Source organism: Ranitomeya imitator, chromosome 2 (genome assembly GCF_032444005.1).
Source record: "Ranitomeya imitator isolate aRanImi1 chromosome 2, aRanImi1.pri, whole genome shotgun sequence".
Lineage (NCBI taxonomy): Eukaryota > Metazoa > Chordata > Amphibia > Anura > Dendrobatidae > Ranitomeya > Ranitomeya imitator.
Genome location: NC_091283.1, coordinates 651745602 through 651771124, shown reverse-complemented (window position 1 = coordinate 651771124; position 25523 = coordinate 651745602). Strand labels below are relative to the sequence as shown.

General features: G+C 44.8%; 1 protein-coding gene across 1 annotated transcript; it reads left to right on the top strand.

Moving 5' to 3' along the window:
- Nucleotides 1-341: 341 nt before the first annotated feature.
- On the top strand, nt 342-19299 carry LOC138667105 (deoxycytidine kinase 2-like). The gene is given in 8 exon segments (XM_069755417.1): nt 342-502; nt 2680-2795; nt 4836-4928; nt 4930-5030; nt 5119-5266; nt 5352-5467; nt 5665-5764; nt 18683-19299. Coding segments are annotated over 8 exon segments (795 nt in total). The 5' UTR covers nt 342-408; the 3' UTR covers nt 18710-19299.
- The last annotated feature ends 6224 nt before the right edge of the window (nt 19300-25523 follow it).

Genomic DNA, 25523 nt, shown 5'->3' with positions numbered 1-25523 from the left:
TAGCACGGCCACATGGAGGCACAGCAGCAGACATGACAGCAGCAGACATGACAGCAGCTAGTGCACTGCCTGCAGGGTCGGTCAAGTCCACTGCCACTGAGATAAGAATGGTTTCTTTCCCGCCTGCTGGTGACGTCACGGGGACTCCGCCGCCTCATATCAACGCTCACCGGACGGCACACATCCATCCAGCTTCTTCGAACATGCCGCGCTTTTTAGGACGGCCTCTCCTTCATTGATTGGCTGGCGTGGCCCGGCCTTCGTGCTATCATTGGCTGCAGCGAGGTGTCCTCTATTCTGATTGGCCGATCGTCTGAGCCTTATAAACATCAGCCTCCCATTTACACAGTTTGTTCATATTCGTCCTCCCCCGCACACTTGCATTTGTGAAGCGGGCACGGTTTCTCTATGGCCACTCCACCGAAGAGGACGTGCTACAGCCCCAGCCTGGACCTCAGCTTCCACAAGCGCAGCAAGAAGCTTTCTATAGAAGGGAACATCGGTGAGTGTGCAGCCACATCTGACGACATTGTAAGCGTTGCGCCGTGATGGCCGCCTCTGTGCTGTGCACGTGAGAGCCGCGGCTCTACCCCGACTGCCTGTGATGTACAGTCCGGTGTATGCGGGATGTCCGCACAGGAGCGGCCGGCGGAGGACGGGCAGCTCCCGCCACTGCACGCTTTGATTTCATTGGAACTTTGCAGCTGTTCAATTCTGGCGGGTTTTCTGCCGTTGGTTACATTGCACACAGCGCCCCCGTGTGTCCGGCTGTGAGAAGAGAGCATTTGTATTTCTCCTGTGCACGTCACTGTATGTGTGCGTGTAAAAAAATTATATATATAATTTTTTTTCTTCGATTGTGGCCCTCCAGGTGACCTAATTGTTTGATCTCCTGTAACATAAAATAGTCCTGCACTGAGATTGTACAAATACCAATTTCCTCCAGGGCCCAGTGTGTGGCTACCCCAATTAGCTTCTAGGTGTGTGGGGATGGGAGCTGCTGCTATTAGTGACTAGTCCTGGCTGTAAAACCCAGCTGACCCCTGCCCTACACTAGCCAGCTAACCTGTATATGTCCTAGACCAGGGCTCTCAAACTGAGCTGGGTATAAAAATTCTATCAAACATCTTGTGGCAATGCCCTCCATCTTGTGGCATCACCCTCTTGTGGCCTTCCTCATATACATAAGAGAAAATATTCTTCTCGCCAGACCTCTGCATCCCTACTGTCCATGTGGCCGCAGACACTGTAGACCCCTTGATCATGGCCCCATACAGGAGCCGCCGCCGGCAGCACTTTATTTCAGTTACATGGGTGCCATTAGATGCACATTCAATTAAAATGTATTGCAGCGCAGAGATTCCCTTCACAGCAATAGCAATGCAAGCTGCCGGCCAATCGGCTGACTTCTGCACGCTGGCGCATGGCGGTGACGTATGCTGCCGTGCCGGCACGCCTGTGTGAGCTGCTGGCCTCTGGCCGGCGCCTGGCATAGGTGTTGCTGTGTAGTCTCTACACGGCAATACATTCCAATTGAATGTATCTAAGGACCAGGCAGGGATCGTCAAGGGGTCTACAGTGCCTGCGGCCACATGTTTGAGACCCCTGTCCTAGACAATGGCCAGTTTAACGGTGTGTACACACTAGCCTCGTGGTGTGAAAAGGGTAAATTGTTTGTTTTCCAGACACCTGTAATAAGTGTCTCTAATTCCGTCCGGTACACCATATTCCATAAGGAAGTGAACAGAAATGCACAATTTCCAAACAATATAATAAGTCTTTTAATAATTTTAAGATGTTAAACACAATATAGAACTATCAACCAATAAACCTCAGATGTGAGGGACCAGATAACAAAGCTGACTTCTGCTAAAGATATAGTGCCAGAAAAATCTCCATTATACTTAGTGTGTGAGGCAAGTGCCGTGTTCCTCCTCCCCGACGCACGTTTCGTCCACACTTCGCCCCCTGAAGAAGTGTGGACGAAACGCGCGTCGGGGAGAAGGGACACGGCACTTGCCTCACACACTGTAAGTATAATGGAGATTTTTCTGGCACTATATCTTTAGCAGAAGTCAGCTTTTGTTATCTGGTACTTAGAGGTGTTATTGTACATCTATATGGGGCATGAGAAATCTGCAATATTGTTTAATCACGTATCCAGTTCTGGTTGTCTTAGAATCCCTCTAGAGGAAGTACTGTGGTCACCATTAACTGACTCTGATATTAGTGGGTGTCGGTAACTCCTAATAATTTTTGATTATATGCTGACGGTGTGGATAAAGAGACTGGTAGCCTGGTGTGTCCCTCACATCTGAGGTTTATTGGTTGATAGTTCTATATTTGTTTAACATCTTAAAATTATTTAATAAAAGACTATTTTATGATATTGTTTGGAAATTGTGCATTTCTGTTCACTTCCTTATGGAATATGGTGTAATGGACGGAATTAGATGTAATGTATAGCACATTGTCATTTTGGATCACTTTTGCTGATAAGTACCTGTAATAAGTGTGCAGGGAATTGTATTGCACAGTGTTTTTCTTTATGTATGGGCATACAGCTTTGGTCAGGTTGTTCACCATAGTTTATTCCACCATGCTGTCAGCCTTTATCGCCTCTGTCTTCAGCCATATTGCACTAGAGATCATTGCTTTGACCTTCTTCTGCTTCCGCAGCTGCTGGGAAATCCACGTTTGTCCGAATTCTGGAGCAGGCGAGCGATGACTGGGAGGTTGTTCCTGAACCCATTGCCAAGTGGTGTAATGTACAGACTGCGGAGAACGAGCACGAGGTATTCTAGCTAATGCTGCCCTCACAAGAGGAGGTGCTGATGGCTACTTTATAGTCCAGTTACCTAATTTGAAAAGTAGTCTTCCATTTATCTGAGGAGGACATTCATATCTGCCTCTCAATGAGCAGACTTGGGGTATGTGTACACGCTGCGGATCCGCAGCAGTTTCCCATGCATTTACAGTACCATGTAAAGCAATAGGAAATGAAATCCGCAGTGCACATGCTGTAGAAAAAAACGCGCGGAAACGCAGCGGTTTATTTTCCGCAGCATGTAAATTCTTTCTGCGGATTCCGCTGCGGGTTTGCTCCTGCTCCAATAGAAATCTGCAGGTGAAAACCCGCATGGGAAACTGCAAAAGAAACCGCGGTAAATCCGCAGTAAAAACCACAGCTGTTTTTCACTGCGGATTTAGTAAATCCGCTGCGGAAAATTCTGCAATGGAATCCACAGCGTGTGCACTTAGCCTTACCCTTGAATACCGTATATTTATCTTTTCCTAGAGATAATTTATCAATTAGTGAGTATTCCTGGCATTCCCACCAATCTGCTGATTGTGCCTGCAGCACAAGCTCCATGCTCTAGTGGCTATGAATGGAGGATGGCTGCAGTACCATTCATGGCTATCACGCGATCTATGCCGAATCAATCAGTTTATGGATGGGGATGCCAAGAGTTTGGCCTCCACTGCTTTACCTATCCCAAGTATGGGTGCATGTTTCTATAAGATCTTTTTGCACGATCTTTTGTGCTGTGACTTTAATTTGCTGCACAGTGTATCTAAGCCTTTGGGGTGCTGGGCTTAAATATTCAGAATAGTATAGAACGATTCCACAATGCTTTTAACAATGCCAAACAGGTGCATTCTAAAGAATCAATAATATAGAAGAAAGAACCCTGCATCGGTGCAAAACCTGAGCCCAAATATCCACTGTGTGATTACCACCTCAAATACACCGCCCTTTCATATTCACGGGTGCCAAACCCTGTAAACAATTGCACAACTCCATATACTGAAGAGAAAAAAAGGTGGCACTCACCGTTTCTAAAATCCAATCTTTATTGTGACGACTTAAAAAATCTTCAGCAGGGAGATGTAGAACGGGAAGAAAAAAATCGGACGGCCGTTTCGCGCTCCCTTGCCCTTCTATGGGAATATAAAAAATATATATTTTTATCTCCTGTTCCTACATCGCCCCCCCCACTGAAGATGATTTAAATCGTCACAATAAAGATTGTATTTTAGAAACTGAGTTTCACCCTTTTTTCTCTAAAGTATATGGAAGCATGTGCATTCTGCCACCTAATACAACTCTTCATGCCATACACTGGGCATTGTATGCAATTTCTCCTATAGCTGCATTTAACATAAATGACCATGCACAAAAGGACTGTTCTCACCAAGTTCTTGGTGCACCCTGTGCCTAAGCAGTTTAGTGCACCTTCCCACCTACTTGTCATGTATTTACAGGGTGTCAGCACTGCTCTTCTATGATCTACGGCTTTGACAGGAGCCAGGGGACAGTAAAGATGGGTGAGAAGGTGCACTGAATTGTTCAGGTATAGGGTGCACTGAGGTCATGTACTTGGTTTGAACAGTCATTTTGTGCTGACAGACTCCCTTTAAAGGGACTCTCAGCACATAAAGATGGTTCAAACCAAGTCCTGCTGACTGGCGCTTCACCGCATGGCCAATCCCTTCTCTCCTGCTTGTTTTCCCATTATGTCCACTCCCATTCTTTGACACCTCTGGCATCATAGAACCAAAGGTTGGTAGCGATTTAAAGGGAAAACAAGCAGGTGGGAATGTGCATTTAAATGATTGGCCACGCCATAGTGCACCGATCACTGGTACATTGGTCAGCACATTAAATTTTTGCTTTGATGTTTCTGGCTTCATAGAACCAGGGAAGGTTGGGTGGTGTAGTGCAATGATGCGTCTGTACGTTGTTTGAACAGTCATTCTGTGCCGACGGGCCCTTTTGAGAGTTGTCCATTTGTTTTCTGATATATGCTTTTTCATTTTTTTTTTTTTTTAAGGAACTGTCTACCTCACAGAAGAGTGGTGGAAACCTCCTTCAAATGCTGTATGACAAGCCAAAACGTTGGGCTTACACTTTCCAGACGTATGCTTGCTTTAAGCCGTGTGAGGGCTCAGTTGAAACCTGTGTCTCCTAAACTAAGAGAAGCGGAGCATCCAGTACAGTTCTTTGAGCGCTCGGTGTACAGTGATCGGTGGGCACCTCTTTATTACTTGTTGTCGGTAAGAAAATGTGTTCTAGAACAGAAGCAACCATGTGACACCCCTTTATTTCCCATATAGGTACATCTTTGCCTCAAGCTTGTTTGAATCTGGGAACATCAATGAAACAGAGTGGGCTATTTATCAGGACTGGCACGCGTGGCTTCTCAAACAGTTTGAGGGTGAAATTGAGCTGGATGGAATAATATATCTTCGGGCAACTCCCCAGGTACGAATCCCTTTTTCCTCTGGTGTCTCAACCTAGGAGAGGACCTCTCAATACAACATAATAATCTTGTTCTTTCACTCTTCAGAAATGTATGGGCAGACTGCATTCAAGAGGCAGGGAGGAGGAACAAGGGATTGAACTCGAATACTTGGAAAGCCTACATTATAAACATGAGAAATGGCTGTATGACAGAACATCACAGTAAGTCTTGTGCTATAGGGGGGGCATTATAAAGTTAATTTGTATTTTCTATAGCATTGGGAACTGTAAGTCAGTCTACGTCTACTGTATGTATACCATTTTTAGTTCGTCCAATTAAATTTTTGAAAGAAGTTTGGCTTTTGAGCCCTCTTGGCTGTTGGAGCTTTCAGCAAACCTGAACATGTTCTTTGATCTAGGGTGGATTTTGAGTCCCTGAGACACACCCCAATTCTAGTATTGGATGTAAACGATGACTTCAAAAATGACAAGATCCAACAAGAAGCATTGATTGACAAGGTAAGGGCTTTCCAAAAAAATACCTAACTCAGACTGCACTGTGTGAATATACCCTCAGTCCATTTAACATTTGCATATTGTGCATTGGCATTACAATCCTAAACTGGTCCAAAAGAGGAGCTAATCTTATGACATTTCTGCTTTGGCCTTTAAAATGTTGAAGTATAAGGCTATGTGCACACGTCAGGATTCCTTGCAGAAATTTCCTGAACAACACCAGACATTTTCTGCAAGAAATCTGCATGCGTTTTTTGTGTGGATTTTTTGCGTTTTTTTTTTTTTTTCCCTCGGAGGTTCCCAATGCAATAATATATAGTGGGAAGTCTGCAAAATTAATGAACATGCTGCATTTTTTTTTTTTTTACCGCGATGTGTTTTTTCATGGAAAAAACCGCAACATGCACAAATTGCGGAATGCATTATAAATGATGGGATGCATATGTATGCGTTTTTACAGCAAAAAACGCAAAAAATCCTGAACGTGTGCACACAGCCTAAGTCTGGCTTCAGTGAAGCCTCCTTGTGGCCGCTGTTTAGAACATCTTCGAAAATGGTAAAAATGGCTACTTCCCAATATATTACAAACTTTTCTATTTGGAGTATCTTTAACCCCTTAGTGACAGAGCCAATTTGCTGCTTAAGGACCAAGCCAATTTTTACAATTCTGACCAGTGTCCCTTTATGAGGTACCATATAAGCCGAGGCACCCAATTTTGCCACGGAAAACTGGGTAAGCTTATTGACTGTAATATAAGCTGGGTATACATTGTCCCCTCATCACTGTCCTGCTATGCATGGCTCCCCTGTCCTCCCCCCTTCTATGCATGGCTCGGCGTCTCCCCCCTTCTATGCATGGCTCGGCGTCTCCCTCCTTCTATGCATGGCTCGGTGTCTTCCCCCTTCTATGCATGGCTCGGCGTCCTCCCCCTTCTATGCATGGCTCCCCTGTCCTCTCCCTTCTATGCATGGCTCGGCATCCTGCCCAGTCATGCTCACCCTCCTCGCGTGGTCCTGGATGTCCCTTCCTCTGTCCTGGCGCCGGCAGCTCTCAACTCCTCTGCTTAGTGGTCACATGGTACCAGTCATTACGGTAATGAATATGGCACGTGACCGCTGAGGAGAGGAGAGCTGCCGGCACCAGGAAAACAGATGCAGGGACGTGCAGGACCACGCGACGAGGGCAAGTACGTCACAGCCGCCAGCACCTGCCGCTGGCTGGAATTGAGATTGGACGCCATGTCTCATTTGTAGAGCCCCTGATGTGCCTAAACAGTGAAAACCCCCCACAAGTGACACAATTATGGAAACTAGCCACTCCTCTACCCCCCCCAGCCCCCCCCCCCCCGAAACTTGGCTAGATATGTGGTGAGCACTTTGAACCCCTAAGTGCTTCACAGAAGTTTATAACTTAGAGCTGTGAAAACTAAAAAAAAATCATAATTCCACAAAAATGATGTTTGCCCCCAAATTATTTTCCCAAGGGTAACAGGAGAAATTAGACGCCCAAAGTTGTTTTGCTATTAGTCCCGAGTATGCTGATACCCCAAATGTGGGGGTAAACCACTGTTTGGGTGCACAGCAGGGCTCAGAAGGGAAGGAGCACTGCTGGACTTTTTGAACGCAAAATTGTCTGGAATCAATGGTGGCGCCATGTCGCGTGTGGAGAGCCCCTGATGTGCCTAAACAGTGGAAACCCCCCCAATTCTAACTCCAACCCTAACCCCAACAAACCTCAGAGCACTGTAGCCCAAAGCTAACCCTAATAGAAAAATGGAAATATATATTTTATATATATATATATTATTTTATTTTTTCCCTAACTAAGTGGAAGATAAAGGGGGTGTTTATTTGCGATTTTTTTTTTTTTTTTTTTTTTTTTTTTTTTTTTTTTTTTTTTGATCACTGTGATAGACCCCATCTTTCTCCTCTGATGTGCAACCACATCAGAGTAGAGAAATTAAATGGAAAATCTGACTTTTTCCTTTGTGGTTGCCGTTATATCGTTAATAACAGCGGGGTCGGTAAAAACTGACCTGAATCATGTTCTCTGGGGTCTTAGCTACCCCCAGTAGCCAAGACTCCAAAGAAATTGAGTCTGGGGGGCACTATACACTTAAAGCTCAGCACCGTTAGGCCATGTTCACACTATGCGGTTTTTACTGCGGAACCGTGGCTATTTTGCCGCTGCGGGTCCGCAGCTGTTTTCCATGCAGGGTACAGTACAATGTTACCCTATGGAAAACAGAAACCGCAGTGCACATGATGCGGAAAAACCCGAAAAAAACCGCGCAGAATTGCTGCGGAAAAAAAGGACCATGTCACTTTGTGCAGAATCGCAGCGATTCTGCACCCATAGAAATGCATTGATCCGCTTACTTCCCGCATGGAGCTGTGCCCACCATGCGGGAAGTAATGCGGATCATGTGCGGGTTATACCCGGGGTGGAGGAGAGGACTCTCCTCCAGGCCCCGGGAACCATATTTGTGTTAAAAAAAAAAAAAAAAGAATTAAAATAAAAAATCATGTATACTCACCCTCGGAAGTCTGTGCTGCACGCGGCCGTCCGGTCTCAGGTTTGCTATGCGACCAGGACCTTCGGTGACGTCGCGGTCACATGACCGTGACGTCACCGAAGGTCCTGGTCGCACAGCATCTTTGGAACCGGACCGCCGCCTGCAGCGCCCAGGAGATCGGGACGTCAGAGGGTGAGTATACCATGATTTTATTATTTTTAACACTACTATTGATGCTGCATATTGCTGCATATGCAGCATCAATAGTAGGGGTAAATCCCGCAGCGGAACCCGCAGGACAAAACGTGATAAATCTGCAGGGATAACCGCAGCGGGTTTGCCCTGCAGATTTATCAAATCTGCTGCGGGAAAACCCGCGGGACAAAAAGGAACGTGTGAATGTGGCCTTAAAGGGAAGGTACTGTATTTGTAGATCATTAATAAATCAATGTAATGTAGCATAACGTGCTGTTAAAAACCAAGTTTTGAATGCATTTGAAACCTATTTTGTGTGTTATGAGTTTAAAGAAGGCACTGGAGGCCGACATCTTGCTTTCACGGTAGCAGCATGACATTATTAGTGTCATAATAGGGCACCCCATGGTCATAGATGACAGCTGACCCTATCTATTGTAAAAGAACTGTCACTGCTGTGAACTGGGCATGCCTCTGTAGGCTGCACAATTCACAGTAGTGGGAGTGTTCTGCTGCCATATCCATGGAGCCCTCGGATCTGCTAACATAAGCAGGGACTGATGGCTGACGGGAGTAAAATGCAGGAGAAAAACAGGAGAATAGCAGAGACATCAAGGAGGAACAGTGTACAATTAGCATTATTGGAACAGGAGCTGTGATTCCATCCCTTCCTAAGATAAGGAGCTGCAGGTCTGCAGTGAATGGCCAGGCATTGTGGAGGGGGTGAGAGAAAAACAGTAAGTGCTGGTGATAGCAGATCACAGGACAGTCTCCCACAAAATGGCGCTGCCCTCTTCATTCTGCCCCAGGGATACTAGACCACCCAGTTACTGCCCCAATTTTCCAGCTAAAAGTAAAGCTGGGAAGTCTAAGGCTGTGTGCACACGATGCAGATTTGGTGCAGAAAAATCTGCTGCAGTTCTGCACTAAATCTGCATCTCCTGGCAGAATCCGCAGGTGCGTTTTTTGTGCACAAATCTGCACAAAAAACGCACCTGCAGATTTCTATAATGGAGGGGTGCAGAAAAGCTGCAGAACTGCACAAAAGAAGTGACATGCACTTTGAAATCTGCAGCGTTTCTGCGCAGATTTTTCTGCACCATATGTACAGCTTTTTTTTTTTTCACATTGATTTACATTGTACTGTAAATCACAGTGCAGTTCTGCAGCGTTTCTGCTGCAGAAAAATCTGCTGCAGTTCTGCACTAAATCTGCATCGTGTGCACATACCCTTACTATAGCTGCTTGAGGTCTAAAATGGAAAATGTTCCCCCTAGTGGTAAATATATATTTGTAAGAAAATATATAACTTTCATATGGAAATGTTTGCAAACATTGCATTAATACATTTTAATAACTATTTTATGCTTAATTTCACAAAAAACAAACTTTAAGAAAACTGGCACCTTGCCTTTTAAAAAGCGACGCTGTGGTTTAAGTACCCTTAACTGCCGCCGTTTAAAGGTGTATCAGCAGTCCTTAAGGAGTTAAATCTGTAATTGGGGTGTGCTCAATATTGCATGTTTGCAGGTGGAATTGCTCTGCCTGGTCAAAGATTTCTGAAATGCACACGTTGCTTATTGTATAGGAAGTCTCCTAACAAATTATAGACCACAATTTCCCAATGTGCAGCTGACCCCACACCATACTAAGAAAACAGTATTCCTTACCCTCCCAGCAGTGATGTGACACTGACACTAGCTTTGTTGGCATGTCACCGCTGCACGCTAACACACTGGGGTAGTGGAGAGCTAAGGAGGGTGGGTAATACTATTTGCATATGGCATAACACTTTCTGAAAGGGGCCAACCCCTCTGACCACTTTAATGCCAGTGTTAATCAGAGTGTCTACTGGCTTCATTTTTAAATTAAAAACTGCAGTATTTAGAATCAGATTATCTCCGGTTCAAATCCACTTTAACCCCCTCCCCCCCCCCCCAAAAAAAAATCCTCAGTTACAGAACTTTTAAATTCTATTCTATCACCACCTTTTTTCATAAGTCTGACTTTATCAGAATATAAAATTAACCTGTAAAGAAATTTGTAGTGCCAAAACTGCATTTTTATTTTTATTTTCTTATGTTTGGCACCACTTCCTAAAGATAAATGCAATCAATATGTTGTAAAGTACCCCAAAGTCATATTAAAACATGCCTTAACCCCTTTACCCCCAAGGGTGGTTTGCACGTTAATGACCGGGCCAATTTTTACAATTCTGACCACTGTCCCTTTATGAGGTTATAACTCTGGAACGCTTCAATGGATCCTGGTGATTCTGACATTGTTTTCTCGTGACATATTGTACTTCATGACAATGGTAAAAATTATTTGATAGTACCTGCGTTTATTTGTGAAAAAAACGGAAATTTGGCGAAAATTATGAAAATTTCGCAATTTTCCAACTTTGAATTTTTATGCAATTAAATCACAGAGATATGTCACACAAAATACTTAATAAGTAACATTTCCCACATGTCTACTTTACATCAGCACAATTTTGGAACCAAAATTTTTTTTTGTTAGGGAGTTATAAGGGTTAAAAGTTGACCAGCAATTTCTCATTTCTACAACACCATTTTATTTTAGGGACCACATCTCATTTGAAGTCATTTTGAGGGGTCTATATGATAGAAAATACCCAAGTGTGACACCATTCTAAAAACTACACCCCTCAAGGTGCTCAAAACCATATTCAAGAAGTTTATTAACCCTTCTGGTGCTTCACAGGAATTTTTTGAATGTTTAAATAAAAATGAACATTTAACTTTTTTTCACAAAAAATGTAATTCAGCTCCAATTTGTTTTATTTTACCAAGGGTAACAGGAGAAAATGGACCCCAAACATTGTTGTACAATTTGTCCTGAGTATGCCAATACCCCACATGTGGGGGTAAACCACTGTTTGGGCGCATGGCAGAGCTCGGAAGCGAAGGAGCGCCATTTGACTTTTCAATGCAAAATTGACTGGAATTGAGATGGGACGCCATGTTTCGTTTGGAGAGCCCCTGATGTGGCTAAACATTGAAACCCCCCACAAGTGACACCATTTTGGAAAGTAGACCCCCTAAGGAACTTATCTAGAGGTGTGGTGAGCACTTTGACCCAACAAGTGCTTCACAGAAGTTTATAATGTAGAACCGTAAAAATAAAAAATCATATTTTTTCACAAAAATTATCTTTTCGCCCCCAATTTTTTATTTTCCCAAGGGTAAGAGAAGAAATTGGACCCCAAAAGTTGTTGTACAATTTGTCCTGAGTACGCTGATAGCCCATATGTGGGGGTAAACCACTGTTTGGGCGGATGGGAGAGCTCGGAAGGGAAGGAGCGCCGTTTGACTTTTCAATGCAAAATTGACAGGAATTGAGATGGGACGTCATGTTGCGTTTGAAGAGCCACTGATGTGCCTAAACATTGAAACCCCCCACAAGTGACACCATTTTGGAAAGTAGACCCCCTAAGGAACTTATCTAGAGGTGTGGTGAGCACTTTGACCCACCAAGTGCTTCACAGAAGTTTATAATGTAGAACCGTAAAAATAAAAAATCATATTTTTTCACAAAAATTATCTTTTTGCCCCCAATTTTTTATTTTCCCAAGGGTAAGAGAAGAAATTGGACCCCAAAAGTTGTTGTACAATTTGTCCTGAGTACGCGGATACCCCATATGTGGGGGTAAACCACTGTTTGGGTGGATGGGAGAGCTCGGAAGGGAAGGAGCGCCGTTTGACTTTTCAAAGCTAAATTGACAGGAATTGAGATGGGACGCCATGTTGCGTTTGAAGAGCCACTGATGTGCCTAAACATTGAAACCCCCCACAAATGACACCATTTTGGAAAGTAGACCCCCTAAGGAACTTATCTAGAGGTGTGGTGAGCACTTTGACCCACCAAGTGCTTCACAGAAGTTTATAATGCAGAGCCGTAAAAATAAAACAAAATTTTTTTCCCACAAAAATTATTTTTTTAGCCCCCAGTTTTGTATTTTCCTGAGGGTAACAGGAGAAATTGGACCCCAAAATTTGTTGCCCAATTTGTCCTGAGTGCGATGATACACCATATGTGGGGGGAACCACTGTTTGGGCACATGGGAGGGCTCAGAAGGGAAGGAGTGCCATTTGAATGCAGACTTAGATGGAATGGTCTGCAGGTGTCACATTGCGTTTGCAGAGCCCCTAATGTACCTAAACAGTAGAAACCCCCCACAAGTGACACCATTTTGGAAAGTAGACCCCCTTAGGAACTTATCTAGATGTGTGCTGAGCGCTTTGACCCACCAAGGGCTTCACAGAAGTTTATAATGGAGAGCCGTAAAAATAAAAAAAAAATTTTTTCCCACAAAAATTATTTTTTAGCCCCCAGTTTTGTATTTTCCCGAGGGTAAAAGGAGAAATTCGACCCCACAATTTGTTGTCCAATTTGTCCTGAGTGCGCTGATACCCCATATGTGGGGGGGAACCACTGTTTGGGCGCATGGGAGGGCTCGGAAGGGAAGGAGCTCCATTTGGAATGAGGACTTAGATGGAATGGTCTGCAGGTGTCACATTGCATTTGCAGAGCCCCTAATGTACCTAAACAGTAGAAACCTCCCACAAGTGACACCATTTTGGAAACTAGACCCCCTAAGGAACTCATCTAGATGTGTTGTGATATCTTTGAACCCCCAAGTGTTTCACTACAGTTTGTAACGCAGAGCCGTGAAAATTAAAAAAAAAAATCTTTCCCCCCAAAATTATTTTTTAGCCCCCAGTTTTGTATTTTCCCGAGGGTAAGAGGAGAAATTCGACCCCAAAAGTTGTTGTCCAATTTGTCCTGAGTACGCTGATACCCCGTATGTTGGGGGAAACCAACGTTTGAGCGCATGGCAGAGCTCGGAAGGGAAGGAGCGCCATTTGGAATGCAGACTTAGATGGAATGGTCTGCAGACGTCACATTGCGTTTGCAGAACCCCTAATGTACCTAAACAGTAGAAACCCCCCACAAGTGACCCCATATTGGAAACTAGACCCCCCAGGGAACTAATCTAGATGTGTTGTGAGAACTTTGAACCCCCAAGTGTTTCACTACAGTTTATAACGCAGAGCCGTGAAAATAAAAAATCTTTTTTTTCCCCACAAAAAATATGTTTTAGCCCCGAGTTTTGTATTTTCCCAAGGGTAGCAGGAGAAATTGGACCCCAAAAGTTGTTGTCCTATTTGTCCTGAGTACGCTGATACCCCATATGTTGGGGTAAACCCCTGTTTGGGCACACGGGAGAGCTCGGAAGGGAAGAAGCACTGTTTTACTTTTTCAACGCAGAATTGGCTGGAATTGAGATCGGACGCCATGTCGCGTTTGGAGAGCCCCTGATGTGCCTAAACAGTGGAAACCCCCCAATTATAACTGAAACCCTAATCCAAACACATCCCTAACCCTAATCCCAACAGTAACCCTAACAACACCTCTAACCCTGACACACCCCTAACCCTAATCCCAACCCTATTCCCAACCGTAAATGTAATCTAAACCCTAACTGTAACTTTAGCCCCAACCCAAACTGTAGCCCTAGCCCTAACCCTAGCCCTAACCCTAATCCTAACCCTAGCCCTAACCCTAGCCCTAACCCTAGCCCTAACCCTAGCCCTAACCCTAGCCCTAACCCTAGCCCTAACCCTAACCCTAACCCTAGCCCTAACCCTAGCCCTAACCCTAGCCCTAGCCCTAACCCTAGCCCTAACTCTAACCCTAGCCCTAATGGGAAAATGGAAATAAATACATTTTTTTAATTTTTCCCTAACTAAGGGGGTGATGAAGGGGGGTTTGATTTACTTTTATAGCGGGTTTTTTAGCGGATTTTTATGATTGGCAGCCGTCACACACTGAAAGACGCTTTTTATTGCAAAAAATATTTTTTGCGTTACCACATTTTGAGAGCTATAATTTTTCTATATTCTGGTCCACAGAGTCATGTGAGGTCTTGGTTTTTGCGGGACGAGTTGATGTTTTTATTGGTAACATTTTCGGGCACGTGACATTTTTTGATCGCTTTTTATTCCGATTTTTGTGAGGCAGAATGACCAAAAACCAGCTATTCATGAATTTCTTTTGGGGGAGGCGTTTATACCGTTCCGCGTTTGGTAAAATTGATGAAGCAGTTTTATTCTTCGGGTCAGTACGATTACAGCGACACCTCATTTATATCATTTTTTTATGTTTTGGCGCTTTTATACGATAAAAACTATTTTATAGAAAAAATAATTATTTTTGCATCGCTTTATTCTCAGGGCTATAACTTTTTTATTTTTTTGCTGATGATGCTGTATGGCGGCTCGTTTTTTGCGGGACAAGATGACGTTTTCAGCGGTACCATGGTTAGTTATATCTGTCTTTTTGATCGCGTGTTATTCCACTTTTTGTTCGGCGGTATGATAATAAAGCGTTGTTTTTTGCCTCGTTTTTTTTTTTTTTTTCTTACGGTGTTTACTGAAGGGGTTAACTAGTGGGCCAGTTTTATAGGTCGGGCCGTTACGGACGCGGCGATACTAAATATGTGTACTTTTATTGTTTTTTTTTTTTTATTTAGATAAAGAAATGTATTTATGGGAATAATATTTTTATTTTTTTTTCATTATTTTGGAATATTTTTTTTAATTTTTTTTTTACACATTTGAAATTTTTTTTTTTTACTTTTTTACTTTGTCCCAGGGGGGGACATCACAGATCAGTGATCTGACAGTTTGCACAGCACTCTGTCAGATCACTGATCTGATAGCAGTGCAGGCTGCTTCACAGTGCCTGCTCTAAGCAGGCTCTGTGAAGCCACCTCCCTCCCTGCAGGACCCGGATCCGCGGCCATCTTGGATCCGGGGCTGGAGGGAGCAGGGAGGGAGGTGAGACCCTCGCAGCAACGCGATCACATCGCGTTGCTGCGGGGGGCTCAGGGAAGCCCGCAGGGAGCCCCCTCCCTGCGCGGTGCTTCCCTGTACCGCCGGCACATCGCGATCATCTTTGATCGCGGTGTGCCGGGGGTTAATGTGCCGGGGGCGGTCCGTGACCGCTCCTGGCACATAGTGCCGGATGTCAGCTGCGATAAACAGCTGACACCCGGCCGCGATCGGCGGCGCTCCCCCCGTGAGCGCTGCCGATCGCATATGACGTACTATTGCGTCCTTGGGAAGAAAAGCCCACCCCACATGGACGCAATAGTACGTCTAATGGCAGAAAGGGGTTAAAGGGGTTGTCCACTACTAGGCACCCTCAAATCATTCCAGCAAAATCTGAATTTTTTTCCCTTCTGAGCTGCAAAGTGCAAACTGTGTAGTCAGGAGAAAATGAACCCCAAGACTTGCACAATTTCTTTTGCTATACTTGGAAAATGCAAAAAATTGGCTAAAACATTTGTGGGAAGTTGTTTTCATCGCCTCAGATGAATGATTTACAGCTGCTAGCCAGGCTAAGTACATGTGCGGGTTGCCTAGTTGCTAGGGAACCCCCACATGTACTCAGCCTCGCTAATAGCTGTAAATCATTCAGCTGCCGGGATGAAAACTAAATCTCCGAGCACTAACAAATACTCGGAGGTCACCTGAGCATGCTCGGGAAAACCCCAGCAACGAGTACACTGGCTCATCACTACTTGTGAGTTCAAAGTGCTCACAACACATCTAAATACACTCATTGAAGGGGGTCTAGTTTCCAAAACTGGTTCACTTGTGGGGGATTGTTTAGGCACATCAGCGGCTATCCAAACTCAAAATTGCATTTGCTAGTGATTCCAGCATTTTCACCAAACTTCCAAATATATTTATTTTTTCACAAATAAACGCAAGTTATATTGAAGAAATTTTACCACTAGATCATGAAGTACGGTGTCACGAAAAAAAACCTCTCAGAATCAGTGGGATCCGTTGAAGTGTTCCAGTTATTCCCACATACTGACAAACTGTAAAATTTGGCCTGGTCATGAAGGTGAAAGCTGGGTGAAGGGATAGAGATAGAGATAATGATAATAGAGATAGAGATGAGAGAGAGAGATCTAATATATAAAGCTGAATGTGTGTATGTCCGGGATTGGCATCTGCACCGTCACAGCTACAGCCACAAAATTTTGCACAGTCACACGTCTGGACCCTGAGAGCGTCATAGGCTATGTTGTGAAGCAAAATTTTAACCCCGCGCGTTCCAATTCACCAAACAATTTTGCCCCTATCTACATAATGGGGGAAAAAGTGAAAGGAAAAGTGTTGGAGGCAAATTGACAGCTGCCAGATGTGAACAAGGGGGACTTAAAGAATGAGAGCGATGGCGCCAAAGAGTATTTACCGTACAGTTGCTAAGGTGGGGCACCGACATGGGATACTCTCCACACACAGGGATATGAACACACACAAAAGGCGCCACAAACTACCACGTGCTTGAACACATATACCATCCTCAGCACACATTTCACCACACATAAACCAACCTCGTCACATAAAACACAAAAGTCGCCGCTCAAAACTTGCCACATGCAAAACTAGGCTCACGCAAAACTCGCCACACGTGCAAAACTCGCACAGGCGGAAAAATTGACACATGCACAAAAGTTGCAACACATGCAAAAGTTGCCTCACACAAAACTTGCATATACTCAAAACGCACCGTGCAAAACTCGCCATGCGCAAAACTTGCTGCACACAACTTGCTACACCAACCTGTCACATGCAACTCAACACACAAAAAGTTGCTACACGCATGTCGCCACACAAAACTCATCTCACAAGTCGCTACATGCATGTCACCACATGCAACTCAACACCCACAACTTGACACATGAAACTCGCCCTAAAACACACACAAGTCTCGTATTATCCTTCAAAAATAAAAATCTGATTAATAAGCAGACAAACAAGAGCAACAAATGTACCATATAGGAAATACGGCAGCTGTCAGTCACATGACCTGTCTATTGTGTATGTGTGAGCTAATATATACTGCCAGGGCGGAGGGCTTCCTGTTGGCTGGGGATTTATCAGGCTGCCAATTTAGCTTACAAATACTGAGGTAAAAATACTAAGCAAATAACGTGTGAACGCGGTCTAATATAGGAGGAGATGACACACAGATATATACTATATACAGGAGGAGATGACACAGAATGTATACTATATACAGGGGAGATGACACACAGGCATGTCATCTCCCCTGTATATAGTATATACCTGTATGTCATCTCCTCCTGTATATACCTGTGTCATCTCCCCTGTATATAGTATGTACCTGTGTCATCTCCCCTGTATATAGTACACAGGTACATACTATATACAGGGGAGATGACACACAGGTATATACTATATACAGGAGGAGAGGACATACAGGTATATACTATATACAAGAGAAGACATACAGGTGTATACTATATATAAGGGAGATGACAAACCTGTATATACTGAGGTGAAAATAAGGGGTGTGAAGTGAAAAGGTGTGAGTGCAAAATGAGGAGTGAGGGAAAATAGTGGAGTGATCGGAAAATGACAGATGTGAGGTCGAAATGACAAGTGTTAGGGGGGAATGAGGAGTGAGGGGGAAAATGAGAGGCATGATGGGAAAATAAGAGACGTGAGGTGCTATAACTAATCATAGATATTTACTATGCCAAGGCAACGCCGGGCTCTTCAGCTAATAAATATATATATATCTCCTTTACACTCCTCCCATGCCATCAGCACTCGCAGTCCCAGGGCTCGTGTGGTTGACACGTGAGCCTGGCGCCCTATTGGCATCGTTGTCTCCACCTATGTACGAATTCAAGAGGAAGCCAGGGCTGCATTTGATCTGACTTCCTCTTCATGTTCAATTCTTATGAATGCGGGGACAGCGATGCCAACACTTATTGGGTGCTGGTCTCGCATGTCAAGACAATGACACGAGAGCCATAGGACTGCAAGTGCTGACACCAGAGGTGAGTCTTAGCTTTTTTTTTTTCTCATTGGAGCCAAACCATTAAAGAAGGGGTTGTCATAGTAGTGGACCACCCTTTTTAAAATGAAAACCCAAGTTGTCTGTTGGAAAAGGTGGGGGAAGGTAGTTTTCCTTTATAGAAGGTACTGTATTAATGCACACAAAAACCTCACTGATGTGCAATAACTTTGTCTACAAACCACCTTTCAAAATGACTGCAGATGTTTGTTCTTAGTATTGAGGGAAAAGCAGTTTATTTTATATATAAAACATATTTTTTTTTCCACCATTTTAGGTCAAAGACTTTCTCACGGCCCTCTAACCAGTACTTGAAAAACTTTCTACTTGATGTCTTGCAGCTAGTGGATTATTGGACTTAACTCTTGGTCATCAAAGGCTTTTCTCCATTTGTTTTTATGTTCATACCTCAAATATATTTAAACTTGGCATTTGTTTAGCTTTGCCTGTAAATAGGTGCTTTTTGCTTTAATTTTTAGTGTTTTCTTCAGATTTGTGAAATGGGGTTGTTTTATAACATAACCACTTGTATTAATAATTGGTTGTTCCTTGAACGCTTTATGAAACCTAAATGCCAACTTGTTTTGTACAAATATATCTATGTATATAGAAAAAAATTTTATGCTGTTTTCAGCACATTATGCTGGCTTACATCAGCATTGTGTAGGCTGTAAAGCTGACTCTAGACTTGCATTACTAAGTCTGATAGTTTTTTTTTTTAAATTATATATTACTAATTATTGTCCTTTTTATGAAGTGGTTGTCATTTTGGCTTGCATACACCACATTCTTGACATTTTTTAGAAGTGTCCGAAACATGTCTCTGCTTTACATCTTATATCTTCCAAGAAGGTGTCATTTTATTGCTATTTTTAAATAAATTAAAATCAATGACTTGTGTATCTTCTTGTGGTACAATCAGGGCCGGCGTCGGCACCCGGCATACTCGGGCAAGTGCCGGGGCCCTGGCGAGGCGGGGGGCTCCATTTACGGTGCGCAGCTGCAGGAATACTCACCTCTGGGAGTTGGGACCATCACCATGGATACGCAGAGTCACGGCCGGGCCTGGGACTGAGTTTCATGCAGCTGCAATATTCACCAGTCACCGCTGGCGCCGCCATCACCATGGATAAGAGTCACTTCTGGGCCGGCGGTCACTGTCTTGTCACTTCCGGTTGGGTGAGAGCTCGTCATCCTAAGAGAAGACGTCCGGCTGCGGTCATCCACGTCCACCGTCCATGGCACAGACTGTGCACCCGGTCCCAGGCTGTGTCCACAACGGAAGCAACGGCGAAGTGGAGAGTGAGTCTTCCTCCAGTTCCTGGTCCCAACGCATTGCGGGGAGGGGTTGGATGCAGCCTGCTGTGAGCCTGGTTGTAGTCCTAGCCTAGACTTTATATAGTAAATGGCTGGCTGATTGAGTTACTGTATATACTATGTACGTGGGCTGTTATATACTACGTTACGGCCCGGGCCTGTGCTATATACTACGTTTGTGGCTGTGTGTTATATACTACGTGGGCTGTCTGCTATATACTGCGTGGCTCTCATCTTTCAGGATACAACTGAGGCTTATCTACAGCATTACAGAATGCTGTAGGTAAGCCTCTGATGCTGGTGGGCTTAGCTCACCTTCGATTTGGGAGGTGACAGGTTCCCTTCAAAGCCATTAGGTCAACAATGGGCTTGAAGGAGAAGACTGCTAAATCCCTAACAAATGTGATGTTTGGAGGGTTGGAGCAGAGAAGGAAACTCACCTTTTACCCTTCGCCACGACAGCACCCCACATGAGAGAGAGGGATCCGCCCATAGGAACAGGAAACCTACAGAATAAAAGGAGGCGGTCCCCTCTCCTCCTCAGTTTAGGTTTCCTGTTCCTACAGGGACCCGGCTTACCTACAGATGAAGAGGATCCCTGGGCCATGCACCCGCCTGCGTCGGTTTCTGTGGGAACGGCAGGGGCTGCGGTACCAGAAGCAGCGGCGGGGGAGCCCCTGCTTGCAGCCTCCCCCCTCGTCTGGCCAAACATCCACGGTCCGGGTCCGGTCACCGTAGGTCCGGCCGGCACTGTGAGGACGCGCGCGCTGCAGCGGCCGGCTTAATAGCCTCTGGCAGCCGCATGGTGAGTGAGAGCGGCGCGTCTAACCCGGAAGTCGCGGGAGCACTTCCGGGTTGGTCCGGGGAGGCAGGAGAATGGGCGGCAAGTTTAAAAATGCAGCGCTAGCGTCGGGCCGGTGTGTGTGAAATGGCTTCACCGGCCGACGAAGCGCACCTGCCCGCAGTGCAACAGCGCTCTCCCAGCAGGGAGAGAAGCACGAGGAGCAGCACAAAGAGTGGTGGCCGACCTCCAGAGAAGAGTTCTACCACCAAACGAATTCCGCCTCCAGAACCGGTACCTGTCAGCTTCACTGGGTGAGTTTTTGAAAGAGTCTCTTCCTATATGCTGATATATGTTCCTCCTGTATCCTTCCTCTAGACTAAGAAAAGGACACACAAATCTAAGCATAAAGAGTGTGCTTTATGTACGCAGCCCCTCCCGGATGATTATGCCAAAAAACTGTGTGCAGAGTGTATCATGCAAACTCTACGGCAGGAAAATATCATGACTCCCTCAGATGTCAGAGCTATTATCCGAGAAGAGATGCAGGGTTTGGCGCAGACAAGTAGCGCCAGTACCCGTCAGCCTAGCAGGTCCCGGTCTCCGGTTAGTTCGGAGTCAGAGGGTGTATGTATTTCTTCAGACGAAGAGGGATCTCAGCCGAGCTCATCCGAGACTGAAGGGGGACTTTGTCTTCCCAACAGTAATGTGGACAATTTAATAAAATCTGTCAGGAGCACGATGGGGTGCCCAGATGGGAAAGAAAAGAAATCAGCACAGGACATAATGTTTGCGGGGTTAGGACAGAAGAAACGTAGGTCCTTCCCCGTCATACAAACCATCAAAGATATTGTCAAAAAGGAGTGGGACAAGCAGAATAGAGGGTTTTTACCATCATCCTCTAAAAGGCGCTATCCCTTCAGCGATGAAGACCTAAACACCTGGTCAAAGGTGCCAAAAGTTGATGCTGCGGTAGCCTCCACAACCAAACAGTCGGTCCTACCAGTGGAGGATTCAGGGGTCCTGACAGACCCGCTGGACCGTAAAGCAGAAGCTTTACTAAAGAGGTCATGGGAAGTCAATATGGGGGCGTTCAGGCCCGCCATATCTAGTACCTGTACTGCAAGATCTCTACTAGTATGGACGGAGCAATTGGAGGAACAGATTAGAGGCAAAACTTCGAGGGAATCTATCCTGCTGAAATTGCCTCAAATTAAAGAAGCAGTAGCATTCCTAGCTGATGCCTCAGTGGACTCGCTACGTCTTGCAGCCAGGTCAGCCGGCCTAGTCAACACAGCCCGGCGTGCACTCTGGCTAAAGAATTGGAAGGGGGACGCACAAGCTAAAGCAAAACTTTGTGCGATTCCCTGTCAGGGTGAGTTCCTTTTTGGGAAGACGCTGGATGAACTCCTGAATAAAGCAGGTGAAAGGAAGAAAGGCTTCCCTAACCAGTATCTTCCATCCTACAGGAGAGCCTTCAGGAGACGCCCCTTTACTAGGAACAAGCCGCTTGAACAAAGAGAGCGATGGGAGTCGAAGGACCCAAAGCAAAAAGGTGCCTTTTTTAGCGGGTCCCATAATCCGAGACGTAAATACCGCTAACCAGGAAGTAGGCGGCAGATTAAAATTTTTTCTTCCCCAATGGGAACAGATAACATCCAGCCAGTGGATTCTGGACATTGTGCAATACGGCCTTAAATTAGAATTTGATCGAATCCCTTGGGATTCCTTCATAATAACATCTCCAAAAGGTCAGGACCAACAGAGGGCTCTAGAAATAGAGATCCTATCTCTTCTATCTAAGAAAGTCCTGATTGAAGTTCCCCAGGATCAAAAAGGGAAAGGGTTCTACTCCCCTTTATTCCTGATTAATAAACCAGATGGTTCATTTAGAACCATCATAAATCTTAAAAAATTAAATTCTTTCCTGCGTAATCATACCTTCAAAATGGAATCCATTAGTTCTACCATAAAACTCTTATTCCCTAGGTGTGTCATGGCCGGAATAGACTTAAAGGACGCCTATTACCATCTTCCCATACATGCCGAACATCAGCAGTACCTAAGGGTAGCAGTCACCCTGGAGGGAAAGGTTCGTCACTTTCAATATGTTGCAATGCCATTTGGGCTTTCTATGGCTCCCCGCGTCTTCACTAAGGTGATACTAGAAGTGATGGCTCATCTACGCCAACGAGATACCTTGATAATACCCTACCTAGATGACTTTCTAGTGGTAGGAAGCTCTGCACTTCAATGTAAAACTCGTTTATCTAATACGATCTCGTCCCTACAGGAGTTAGGTTGGATCGTCAACTTCGAAAAATCTCGGCTGAATCCAGAAACCGTTCAGACATTTCTAGGAATCCAGCTAGACTCCGTAAGTCAGAAATGCTTTCTTCCTCAGTCAAAGAGGTTGACTATACAATCAAAGGTATCAGACGCAATACGCAAACCCTACATGACACTAAGGAAGGCCATGTCCTTACTGGGGTCATTATCATCATGTATCCCTGCTGTACCTTGGGCACAATTCCATACCCGTCAATTGCAGTACGAAGTATTGTCGGCTCAGGGGAAAGACGGTTATCTAGAAAGTAGAATAACTCTTTCCAGTAATGTCTTAGAATCGCTATCCTGGTGGCTAGACATGGACCACCTATCACGGGGTGTGCCATGGATAATAGACCCGTCTAAAATAATTACCACCGACGCCAGCCCTATTGGGTGGGGAGCACATATGGAAGACAATCTGGCCCAAAATACTTGGGATCAGACAGAATTAATATGTTCCTCCAACTGGAAGGAGTTAAAAGCAATAGAATGTGCCTTATATCATTTTCTTCCACAGATTCATGGAACAAATGTAAGAATTTACTCAGACAATTCCACCGCAGTGGCATACTTGAACCGTCAGGGTGGTACAAAGTCAGGAAGTCTGATGACCATAGCTGCAAACATCTTTCAGCTGGCAGAGGCTCATCTAACATCCTTAACAGCCCTGCACATCAAAGGTGTAGAGAACATCAGGGCAGACTACCTCAGCAGAAACGAGTTGCGTCAAGGAGAATGGACCTTAAACAAATCCATATTCAGAAGGATAACAGAAGCATGGGGGATACCACAAATCGACCTATTTGCCACAAGAGACAACCGGCAAGTACAAAGGTTCGCTTCCCTGAACACCAGGGATCACCCAGATATGTTGGACTCTCTCCACCATCCTTGGCGGTTCAGACTGGCATATGCCTTTCCTCCAATGTCTCTGATTCCTCTAGTGATCAGAAAGATCAGGAGGGAACAGGCAAGAGTAATCCTCATTGCACCATTCTGGCCGAAAAGACCATGGTTCTCTTGTCTCCAGACCATGTGCCTATGCGATCCTTGGATCCTCCCATCAGACAAGGAGCTGCTGTACCAAGGCCCCTTTTTCCACCCGCAAGTGAAAGGTCTTCACTTGACGGCGTGGAATTTGAGAGGCAACTATTAAGTTCCAGAGGGTTCTCAACAGAACTAGTAAACACCCTCTTATTGAGCAGGAAAAGATCTACCACCCTAATATATAGTAGGGTATGGAATAAATTTTTAGACTTCTACACGGTACCGTTCACTAAGCAAGTTCCACTCACACCTATCCTAGAGTTCTTGCAAAAAGGCCGAGAGTTAGGACTATCTGTAAATACCTTAAGAGTTCAGGTCTCGGCATTAGGAGCCCTATATGGATGCAATATAGCAGCTAATAGGTGGATCTCCAGATTCATAAAATCTTGTGAACGTAGTAAACCGGTCCATATTCCCCGTCTACCTCCGTGGGATTTAAATCTAGTATTAGAGGCCTTAACAAGCTCTCCATTTGAACCATTAGATTCAATACCTTTAAAAATCCTAACATATAAAGTAGCCTTACTAGTAGCCCTAACCTCAGCTAGACGGGTTAGTGACATCCAGGCCCTATCAGTAGACCCACCTTTCTTACTGATATTTCATGATCGGATAGTCCTGAAACCAGACCCCTCATACCTCCCTAAGGTAGCGTCCACCTACCACAGGTCACAAGAAATATTTCTCCCTTCCTTTTTTGATTCACCTGTAACTCCAGAACATCATAAGTTCCACACCTTAGATGTCAGAAGAGCCATCCTGACTTATATAGAAAGGTGTCAGACATGGAGGGAGAGTAGGGCTCTGTTTATCTCCTTTCAGGGCCACAAGAAAGGACATGGGGTCACGAGAGCTACCATATCTCGGTGGATCAGAGAGGCTATCTGCTTGGCCTATACGTCAAAAGGCGAGATTCCTCCAGTGGGTATAAAAGCGCACTCAACACGAGCCATGGCTTCCTCCTGGGCGGAACAAGCAGATGTACCGATCCATTTAATATGTAAGGCTGCAACTTGGTCTACACCTTCTACCTTCTACAACCATTATAGACTTGATCTGTCCACGTCTTCTGATCTGACCTTTGGTAGAGCTGTTCTTAATACAGTAATCCCACCCAAATAATGACTCTCTGAAAATCTCTCATGTGGGGTGCTGTCGTGGCGAAGGGTAAAAAGCCGGATTACGTACCGGTAATGCTCTTTTAATGAGTCCACGACAGCACCCATGTATTACCCTCCCTAAATTATGCACAGCTCTTTCCTTTAAGGTCACAAATAATGGTTGTATAGAGTTAAGAAATTTATGTGACTGAATAAGAATGAATACTAACACTTTTGCGGTTCCCCTTTTTATACTCTGTAACTAAACTGAGGAGGAGAGGGGACCGCCTCCTTTTATTCTGTAGGTTTCCTGTTCCTATGGGCGGATCCCTCTCTCTCATGTGGGGTGCTGTCGTGGACTCATTAAAAGAGCATTACCGGTACGTAATCCGGCTTTTCCGGTTAAAAGTAAGATCCAGGCACTCATTAATAGGCCGCCGTTACACTAGCAGTATTTGGTCAGTATTTTACATCAGTATTTGTAAGCCAAAACCAGGAGTGGGTGATAAATGCAGAAGTGGTGCATATGTTTGTTATACTTG